We start from the raw sequence: 11127 nt of genomic DNA, 5'->3' as shown, positions 1-11127 counted from the left end.
CGCTGCACTCATTCAAAACAAATTCATTTCTAGCGGAGGTTGCACTCAATGATGATTCACTTTACAGTGGTGAACTCAGTGAGTGCACAAAGGACATATGCACCATTAACTAGTACTATCTTAATATACCTTTAGTTCGACGAAATTCAAAATTGAATTTTCGAAAAATAGACGAACAAATGAGTTGCCTAGAAATGACAATTTCATTGTCTTTCTTCAGTATAATTTAATTTTAGAACAATCCTAAAGTTAATCCCTTTATAAAAAAATGTCCGTAATTAATTAATTTTATTTTGATTTATTTTGCAGTTGATGCCGCAGACGCGCCGATTGCAGATGACAACGCGAATGATGACCAGGATGGTGATGAGGATGAGGCCAATGAGGAGTATGAAGAGCGAGGCAAGTATTGAAGCCGAACACAAAATACAAAAAAAAAGAGGGAAAACGTTTTTGAACTAATGGCATTTGCCTGTTTCCTTTCACCCTTCCGTTTCTCATTTTCTAAACAGATAATGGACTGACAGAGAAAACGTTTAAATTTGAGGATTTTGCTCGCAGGTAAATAAGCCCTGAGAGAGACAGAGAAAGAGATACAAAATGAGCGAGAGACAGGCCGAGAGAGAGAGAGAGAGAGTCCAAAGGCCATTTGAGTATTAAGTTGGTTTGTTTGTTCGTTTTTTAGCCACATTTTATTGCCTGTTATTTGGGAAAAGTTCTATGGGTATTTGTTGGCGGTTTGCATTGATGGTTGTGTTGAAAATTGTAATTGTAATTGTAATTTTAATTGAAAGGCAACCAAAAAGCGAACCAAGTGGCAACGCCAACGCCAACGTCAACGTAACAGCTCCCGGCTACTAATTAAGGATTAGCGTCAGAAATTACTTGTGCCAAAAGTTTTATGGCCACGAACTTGGCGCTCCCAGTTACAGCTACAGCTACAGCTGTCGAATGTCGCAGAGCCGAGTGCGGGGACAAGGGGAATTTTGTTTTAAATGGCCACAGCGACAAGAATAACAACAACAACAATAACATCATGAGCGAGAGTCAGTGCTACAACAATTATATTAAAATGGCGTCAAGTTTGCGTTGCGGGTTTTATTTTAATTGTGCTGCTATTTTGCTGGCTGTTTTGAAATGTTTCTAAAACTTTTCACCCTCTGTGTGTAGCTCTCTCTCTCTTTCTCTGTCTCTCTCTCTCTCTTGCTTTGTATATGTCGCCGTACCGGATAAACGCTTAAATCATAATTAGTTAAATTTTGCATAATTTAATTGGAGTTCTTACCATAATTGTGTGCCATTGCCATTGCCTTTCCCCGACAACCTACACTGAATTACGAGCATGATTAAATTCAACCCCACAGATTGCTGCATCCAAAAATTGTGCGGGCCTGCACTCTAGTGCTGACTGACTGGACGCAGATACCGACAAAGGCGCTAAAAGCGGCTGTTACCATCCTGCATCGCATTGCCTACGGGTTGAGCTGCCCCGGCATGCTCTATCAGGTGAGTACCAACATCCCCCAACTCCTGCCCCTTGACCTCTTAATGTGACAGCGAAATGATTTCGCTGCTGTTTTGCTCCGACTCCATTGCTGCCAATCCGGCTGGCTGCTTGCCTGCTGTTTTTAATTCTGTTTTGTCGGGACCTGTGTCCGTGCCGCACTAGGAGCACATAAATCAGCGTCAAATGCAAAAAGTACACTGCGACTTAGCCTTCCCAGCGTCTCCTACTCTTTGTGTGTGTCTCCACACCAAAGGCGCCCAATTTTTTTCTTTTCTCGCTGGTTTCATTTTTATGGTAATTTGTACAAATTAAGCGAACCTTTTTTTATTTTTTTCTATTTGTGGCAACCACAAACGATATTTACTGCGCGTTCTTTATATTTCTCAACGAGCTCGCTACGCAATGACTGCGCTCCCTCTCATTCTAAGTTGTTTTGTCCCATTTTTAGTCCTTCTGCTGTCAGCTGGAATTTGAACTTTTTAAGCCTTTTACGCGTTGCCTTGAGCCGCAGAGTTGTTTGGGTTTTACTTTTTAACTGCTGCTGCTGTTGCTGAAGGACGGAAACGAGGGGCGGCGGGCATTCAAATATGCCCGCTTGTGTTGCTCGCAACATAGGGTATAGGGTAGTTAAAATATGTATATCAATAAGCTCATCAGCTGAACTCTAAATATAACACAATTAAATTTCTCGAAACACCATTTAAAGCGTGTTAAATTGCTATTGCACTCTGATTTTAATTTTTACTCTTTCTTAGCTCTACAATTTTATCTTTCTTTTTTTTTTTTGAAATGTCGGTTAGAGTATCTTGAGAAGTGCTTCCTTAATATGGCTTTCACTTTTCGCTTAGATATTTTATGCGCCGCTTTTGTGTTTGCGTTTGCTGCTGCTGTTGCCGCTGCTTTTCACGGCTGGCAATTAAACTTTTCTTTGAGCAGAGTTCATAAATCACATTCAGCGCCAGGCTGCTGCGGCCTGCCTTCTGCTTCTCCTTCTCCCCTTCGTTCCACATCGTCATCGTCATCGCCATCGCTTAGTAACTTTGGCTTAAATTTGTTTGGGGCCTCTATACTACAGCTGATCACTTAAGTAACCAAAAATGGCGCATTCTGTGCACTAAACAGCGCAGCAGACATGCGAGTAGACTCCAATGTATCCACTAACCATGTCTGCCAGACAGCCAGTCAGTTTGTCTGTCTCTCAGTCTGACAGCCACATGCTCGTATCGTATCGGAGCCATCTAAACCGGCTCAGTGTCTGCAGCTCAGTCACAGATGGGCATTGCTCCTCATGTCCAGTGTCCATCAAAAGATGCAAACAGACGGCGGGGAAAGGGGAATGAAAGCAGAGAATGTAATAGGGAGAGGGATACAGAAAGAGATAGGACGGTAGGGATAAAAAGGGATAGAGTGGGTTATAGTGGGTTAGTTACCCCAAGCAAAACAAAAGTAGCATCATATGCAAAGTCAAAACCACTAATGGGTCTGCGCAATCATAGGATAAATTAAATTCCAAATACGGACGACAGCCAGCAGCAAGGACAACGATACACAAAACCGACAGGGCACAAAAGTGGACAGTCCTGTGGGGGGGATTGACGGCGGCGGCGACAGTGGCACAGATAGGAGCGGGAGACTGTAGAGGGGCGGGCATTTATAAAGTTTTGCCGACTGCAAATGATATCTTGCTTTGGCAGAAGCCAGGCGAACCGCAGGCGGCAACCACAGGATGGCAGTCAGGATAGCTAAAGAACCCAGACCACTCGACTTGTGGCTCGAGCTGTGTCTTTGTCGGCACATTTCATTTGAATATGAATATATGAAGTGGCATTTTCTTCGTTCCCCACTAAACTCATCGTCCAACCTCAACCAACAGGCCAAGCTGTTTCGCATCTTTCAACAAGTCTTCAGCGTTGAACGTGACACCCATCAGGAGGAGTTGCGTCGTTTGGGCATCTATGTGCTACGCAAATTTGTCGAAGTAGCACCAACTAATCCAAAAATCTATGCAGAGTTATTATTTTACAAAGGCATCCGGGAGGCGAATGAGCTGGAGACTGGCTATTGTGATGTCTACGAAACGTAAGTAACGGGGAACACACACAGGCCAGACACACCAGAGAGAGAGAGAGAGAGAGAGGAGACGAGGGTGATGGTCTCTGTCACTTTGGGGTTAAAGGGCCATCAGCACAATGGGCACATGATTGACTGAGCCGTTGGCTGCCCTGTCTGCGCCTGTCGTTTAGTTGCTAGTTTGGGGACCTCCACCAAGTTGATAAATGATGATAGCCAGTCAGCCTGGCTGCCTAGAGGAACTTGCTCAGCTTTAGCTCTGTGTTCTGTTTATTGTTTTGCAGCGGCACGAAAGGCGCCTGGACCGAGGAACAAGAGGTGGAGTTGCGTTTCCTTTTCGAAGAGAATCAGCGGAATCCAGAAACCGATAAGGGTAACTATGACAAATACTCAAACTGAACTGACCAACCAACGAAACACTGTCCCTCTCGACTGTAAATTAAAACCCAATTTACGCTAAATGAATGAAAGCAATCAGAGGGAACAACCAGCAACAGCAACGGCAACAGCAACACCAACAAAAACGAACGAAATACGGAAAAAGGAAAACCAAGCAACAACTGCAACTCAATTGTGTGTGCTCTTTCAGATGTGATTGATTGGATTCTGGACAATTTGGTAGACAAGACACGCACACGACGCGGCATACTGAAGAAGCTGAAGGACATGGACATACACTTCAAGGCGCCAACGAAGCGGTCCACCAAAGCCGCGCTGGGCGGCAAAAACCTTTGGCAGCCGGAAGAGGACGAGGAGCTAAGCAGCTTATACGATCAGCATCGCTTGGAGCCAGGTGAGTAGTTGCTTTCATGCCAGTTCTTTGCAATACAAACATTGCCAATTGCTGTCTAGTACAAGTTTTGCAAATATTTATGCAAATTGATTAATCAATACTATGTGTTTGTTTCCCCTCTCAGACTGTCTGCAGCGCATTGTGGCGGAGTTCGGAGAGCGTCGCAATAAGCAACAGATCATCAAGCGCATGCTGCAAATTCATTTGATAGCAGACAAATCCGAGATTATGCCTGTCAAGGAAAAAAAGAGCAAGGGAAAGTCTAAAAATCAACCGCAGAGCGATAACGAAAGCGGTGGTGAAGATTATATGGAAGAACCGATGTTCGAGAATGCAATCTCTAAACCAAAAAAAGCTGCCAAAGCCAAGCCACGCCAAATCGTGCGCACTCCTCTGGATATAGGCACAGTTCGTGCCTTAATATCACAGGTGGACGTGGAAAAGTATCAACTGGCCATTGACTGGTTAAAGGAGAGCCTAGAGGAAGCCAGCGAGGACATTGAAGAGGCTGCCGAAGATGAGGATGGCGTGCCGCTTTTGCCGCTGCAGGAAGTACAAAAGGAGGCCATGGAGCAGAGTGAGTTCCAAAAGATGCTCGTTGCGTTGGGCTTGCAGCCGCCCATTGTAGGAATGGAAAATTATTGGCGTATTCCAATCTATCTGAATGCGGCGGATTTGAAGCTACGCGCCAAAATCGTAGGTGGAGAGGAAGTTGAAGAAGACAATGAAAGCGAAGAGGAGGAAGAGCCGTCGGCGGTTGGCAACACAGATGAAGAGGACGAAGAGGAGGAGGATTATCTGGACAAGTGCAGCAGGCAGCGAAAGCAGGCAACAACCGACAATATAACGGCTGAACAGCAGCGTAAACTGGAAAGCATCATGTATAGCAAAAGCGATGATGAGGTGGAACATCGCGAGCCGCTTTCTAAAGCCAGCGTCAGCAAGGACAAGGGAAAACGTCAGCGCAAGACTAAGGCTAAGCAACAACAAAAGGACTCGGACGATGACGAGGAAGTAAATGAAATAGCCCGCAAATTGGCACGCAAGAAGCGGCGGCCTGATGTGTCCAGTGAGGATGAACCGGAACCGGAGGAGGACCAGGAACGGCCTGGCAAGCCCAATACGGATGATTTATTTGAACAATTGAAAGCTAAACGCGCCACTAAAATCCAATTGAGCGATATGGTTTTGAGTGAGTCTGCCAGAGCTGAGTCTGATGCTGCCGCTGCCGAGGATGAGGAGGACGATGATGCATTTAACTTCAACTCGGAAGACTATCGGGCACGATTGCTAGAGCTGGAGGAGGAAGAGGAGAAGGAACAGGAACAGAGAGAAAAAGAATCGGTGGTGCTGTCGGATCATGACAAAGAGAATGCCATATTGCAGGCAAATAACACAATCAAGACATCGTCGTTGTCGTCGTCGTCGTCCTTGCAGCGCACACGTCGTGCTAATGTAATTGACTCGGATAGCGACAACGATGATGCTGGCGCCATGCCCCCCAACAAGGCAAACAAACGCCCACGCAGTGACAATGAGCAAGATGGCCAACGGGATGAGGCAGATACAGATGATGAGGATATCAACTTTCTGGCACGCAAAAAGCCAGCCAGCTCAGAGCCAGCCAAGCGGCGTCGTGTGGCCATCATCGATGATGATGACGACGACGATGATTTCTAGCATATAATTTAGTTACTGCTTTAATTTTGATGCTGCTGCTTCTAGTAATTGTCAATTAACATAGGGAGAACAACTAATTGAAATTTTATTGTAACTCTATCAGCCAACTTTGTGTTTAATATCAATGTCAAACAATTGGAGAATAAATAAAGTCTCACACAACACTTCGTAGTTTTGAAATTGCAAATCTGTGCATTTGAGTGCAAGGTGAGATAACAGAGTGTTGGGAAACGATTAACAGTCCAAACACGTACAGATCACTTGAATGAAACACACTAATTTTTATTCAGAATCTCTGGACTTGGGCATTTTGGTAAATGCTATGAAGGCGCCTTATGAAATGCATCAGGATATGTCAGACTGCAACCGACACACACCTCTCCGTTCAGCCCACACTGTCAGGTAGCAAAAGTCACTGGCCGATAGGGAGAACTTCTCTATCTCTCTCTCCGTGTATGTCTCTTGTTCTCGTTGCCACCTCATGTTTCACCCTATGGCTGGCAATTTGTGCTGGTCCATTGTTAAGGAGGCCACTGTGCAGTCCTTTTCCTGTTGTGTGTAAGTGCCTGTGTGTGTGTGTGTGTCTGCTAATTTGGTGGCTTTTGTTGACGCAACTGGCATTGTTGTTATTGTGCTGCAATTGCCGTTGCAGTTGGCAGTTGTTGTAGCAGCAATTGTATTGCATTGCACCCATTTCTCGACATGTTCGTGTGCCCTAAGCCCCAGCAAGTCCTCACAACTGCAGTACAGTGTTGGAAATTTCTCAGTTTTGGTCACTTCTCACAGTCCAGCACATACACAGGACAGCACTGGACATCAGTGAGTAGTGAGCAGTGAGTAAGCAGGCGGCATTGTTGTCCTATTGAAATCCATTGCATTAGACTTACGACATGCTCTGTAAATGGGATGCAGTCGCATATTGTGCTTTTATTGCATTTCTTGAGAGACTGACAGCAACTGTGCTGAAATGTGTGCCTCAAAAAACCGAGAAAGGAACTTGTATTAATACGTATCTTTTTGCTTTGGCAATGATGTAGACAACGATGACATTAACAAGATGAAACCCAAATAGAATTTCATTCGAAATTCATCTTTACGGCTTTTGGTAGCAAACACAAACAGAAACCTTATGCGAGATGTGTCTGCAGACAGCAACGTCAAAAAAGCTAACTGGATAATAAGATATATGGTTATCTTTACTGCACACCGTTGCGTATGCGTAATAAAATGCAGATCTATTGAAGTGCGTGCATAAGTTTGAGCATTCGCAAAGCCATTGCAAACACGTCAGAGGCCAAACGGCGTCACCTCTCGCCTGTCACCTGTCATCTGCTTATCGTCGTTGGCTTAAATGCTTTATTTTGTCTAAATTAAACACGTGAGAAGAGCAAAAGCAAAGTTTTGACTGTGAGAGACCTATTCACTTTATTGTAATTGAACACATTAATATCATAATAAATATAAACTTAATTATATTCGAATTCTAAAACTTGAGATTGGAATTAAAATACTCAACTTTTAGTATCTAACTATTAAGGATAATTAAATGCTTTTACATATTTATAATATTAGAAATGGCTCCTTGTAATTAATTTCCCCGTATTTTAAAAGTGAACAGGTAAAAAAATGCTGTAGAAGTAAGTGAAGAGGTTGAACGACTGCCATGGCCACTGCCTACAGCCACTTTATTAATTTCAAGATGGCGCACACTCAATTTAAAAGCAGCTCATAATTTATTTCATTAATTTAATCAACCTCAACGCACATGTCAACTGCATGCGTCCTCAAAAAAGTAAGCATTTGCTTGGGTCTGGAGGTGTTGTGAGTAGGGTGCTGGGTATACTCTTATGTATATGCCACACCTTTTTATGTGCCTGTCTAAGGACGTTGCAAAAAAGTAGCAACAACAGGAACTTTATGTTTAAAATCGCTTAATACATCGTAAATTATGCTGAACTTTGTTGCACGGCAGGGGAGAGACATTCGGTTGAATGGTGGTGTATGAAAGTCGCTTCACAAGATGCGCTGGATTTGAAGTTGACACCAGGACTAAGGATGCCTCAAAATGATTATCAAGTTGCGCGCTGTATTTTTTTTTTGTATTCTCCAACGACGAGTTCATTAAGGATATCTCTGTGGATGTATTCGTGCGTATGTATTGCTTAGCTGTCACTGTCGCTGTTGCTGCTGCTGCTGTAGCTGCTTTTGCTTTTGCTTTTTCTGTCCGTGTCAGTTTTTGTATGTAAGTACGTATGGATGTGTGCGTGTACAATAAACTGTAACTGCTTTCATTAGGCCAACACGCAGCCCTAAGTTGGCAAAAGAGTTATAGCCAGGCTTTTCACACGCTCTTTAACGCATGCTCGGCGCATTTCCATCATTAGAACAAAGGACGTCAGTTAGCAATGGCAAACAGCGAAAGGATTAACCTAATCTTGGGACTATAAAAGCGACTTTATTCCCACACATCCTCTACGTTTACATACGCGCACATAAGCATAGAGACACAGAGCGATACAGAAGCGAAATGTGCAGAAAAAATATGTGATTTTTCATCATAAAGAATGACGATGACGATGAGGACAATCGCATATGCAGATGATGGCGTTGTTTGATGAGTTTGTCTTTGTCTCCATTTTGCATGTGAACGGTAACAGTGTGTGTGCGTGTGTGAGAGTGTTTTTTTTTTTTTTTTTTTTTTTTTTTTTTTATTCGGAGTAACTAGATCTAATACTAAATATAATAAATATAACGTAACATTAGGCACTAGAATATAGAAAAAAGGTTAGAAAGAAAACTGTCAAGGAAGTTCTCGTGGTACTGCCGTGAGGTATTGCTTCACGAGACCTTGACGGGAGCTCACTCCCCTCCGTTACGCCTGCGGGTACGTTCCCTTTCGAGAGTTCGTAGTGCGGTGGTCACTTTTTCTGCATAGCTGCATACCGCTGACCAGTATTCCTCCTTCTCCAGCATACGGTTCACAATAGAGTCCGTCGTGACTCTACATCCTATCGCTTCTTCGAGCTCTCGTCTCTCACTAGCAAAGCGCCGACAGCACACTAGGATGTGTTCCGCCGTTTCTTCAGCTTCGGGATAGCAATATAGGCACATCGGGTCGCTGTCGTGTCCAAATCTACATAGGTAGCTGCGGAAGCAGCCGTGCCCACTCAGGATCTGCGTCAGATAATAGTTGACGAATCCGAAATTTCTGCTGACCCATTTGCCTATGTTTGGGATCAGAGCATGGGTCCAGCGGCCCTTACTAGATGTGTCCCACTTATCTTGCCATTTCCTTAGGCACTCTGTCTTAAAATTGGTCGACATGTAGTGAACATCCTCCATCTGGTTAGCCCTCTTGTGATTGTAGCTGTGAGTCCTCTCTAACGCCAGAGTATCCAACGGCATCATGCCAGCTATCACTAAAGCGGCGTCATCCGATATGGTCCTGAAGCCACTGCAGACTCGCAGCGCGCAGAGTCGATAGGTCGTCTGCATCTTCCGCCTATACGCCTTCACCTCCATTGCTTGCACCCATACTGGAGCGCCATAGAGCATTGTTGCTCTAACCACATTTTGTAGCAATAGTCTCCGACCTTGCTTAGGGCCGCGCGTATTTAGCATTATTCGACTCAATGCCTGCCCTACGACAGCAGCTCTCTTACCAGCATAGTCCAGGTGTTCGCGGAAGCTGAGCCGCGTGTCGATTAGGACGCCTAAGTATTTAATGGCTCGGCTCGACACTATTGAGGTCCGACCAAGGTTAATGTGAGCCACTTCGACGATCTTTCGGCTACTTATCAGGACCGCTTCAGTCTTGTGATCGGCCAATTGCAGCCCCACTGTCGCAAGCCAGTCTTTGACAGTGGCAACCGCTGCACTACAAAGTAGCTCAGCGTCGCCTAGTTGTTTCGCTGTCACCACTAGGGCCACATCGTCTGCAAAGCCGACAATGGTTACAGACTCTGGAACGTCGAGCCGCAATATGTCATCGTACATGATGTTCCATAGTAGCGGGCCCAACACTGATCCTTGCGGTACTCCTCCAGTGATGTTGAACGATTTTGGTTCCGTTATCCGTTCTATATCTCAGAATGCGTTTCCTGAAGTAGTCCTCAATTATTTCCATTAGGTAGCTCGGGGTGTTGAACCGCCTTAAGGCGCCTATAATGCAGCTCCAGTTTGCAGAATTGAAGGCGTTCTTGACGTCCAGAGTCATGACTATGCAGTACTCCTTTGCACCACCACGCCATCTTCTGCCTGCTATGGCTCTCCTTGCTATGTCCGTTACTTGTGAGATAGCGTCTACGGTTGAGTGATGCTTTCTGAAACCATATTGCATGGGTGACAGATCTCCTGCTTGTCGGACAGACTCCTCTAGCCTATGGCTCACCAGCCTCTCCAATATTTTGCCTGCTGTATCAAGCAGACAAATCGGTCGGTAGGACGACGGCGAATCAAGTGGCTTGTTCGGCTTTGGGATCAGCACCAGATTCTGCAGTTTCCATGGGCGGGGAAAGACACCTTGCCTCATACACTGTCCAAGAACTTCTGTAAAGCACTGCGGCTGGAGCCTGATCGCCATCTTCAGCGCGCGATTTGGGATCGCGTCCGGCCCAGGTGACTTGGAGTCCTTGATTCTTGCCGCTGCCAGCAGTACTTCCTCTACCGTAACCTCTGGGACATCCGTGTAGAGCCGGTGCTCTACGTGATCTTCCACTGTTAGAACAGTGAATGAGCCCGTGAACAGAGCATCCACTATGCCATTTAGGACGCCCTCCTCTCTAGGCACTGCACAGGTATTGGGCTTGAGTTTTTTAAGCACCACTTTGTATGCCATTCCCCAGATGTCTCGGTCGGCTTCGTCGCAAAGTTCTAGGAATTTCTCCTTCTTGCTGCTCAAGATGGACTTCTTCAGCAGCCTGCGATTAAGCGCGTACTCCAGCCTTCTTGCCTCAAAATCAGCTCTGCCTCGTGAACGTTGCAGGATCCTTCGCGATCTTATACATCGCCTTCTTATGTCTGCGATCTGCTGGTTCCACCAGTATACTGGTACGTGGTGTCTTTTGCACGATCTTCG

General features: G+C 45.2%; 1 protein-coding gene across 1 annotated transcript in view; it reads left to right on the top strand.

Moving 5' to 3' along the window:
• The window catches only part of LOC117573681 (protein timeless homolog), a 63454-nt gene extending 57233 nt beyond the window's left edge, over positions 1-6221 (top strand). Inside the window, exons 12-18 of the mRNA XM_034257027.2 lie at positions 310-402; positions 513-561; positions 1365-1506; positions 3381-3586; positions 3862-3950; positions 4167-4370; positions 4495-6221. Of these exons, the coding sequence (XP_034112918.2) occupies positions 310-402; positions 513-561; positions 1365-1506; positions 3381-3586; positions 3862-3950; positions 4167-4370; positions 4495-6050 (2339 nt within the window). The 3' untranslated portion in view covers positions 6051-6221. The remainder of the gene's footprint in view (positions 1-309; positions 403-512; positions 562-1364; positions 1507-3380; positions 3587-3861; positions 3951-4166; positions 4371-4494) is intronic.
• Positions 6222-11127: the final 4906 nt, after the last annotated feature.

Source organism: Drosophila albomicans, chromosome 2R (assembly GCF_009650485.2).
Source record: "Drosophila albomicans strain 15112-1751.03 chromosome 2R, ASM965048v2, whole genome shotgun sequence".
In the NCBI taxonomy this organism is placed as follows: domain Eukaryota; kingdom Metazoa; phylum Arthropoda; class Insecta; order Diptera; family Drosophilidae; genus Drosophila; species Drosophila albomicans.
This window is presented reverse-complemented; position numbering and strand designations above follow the sequence as displayed.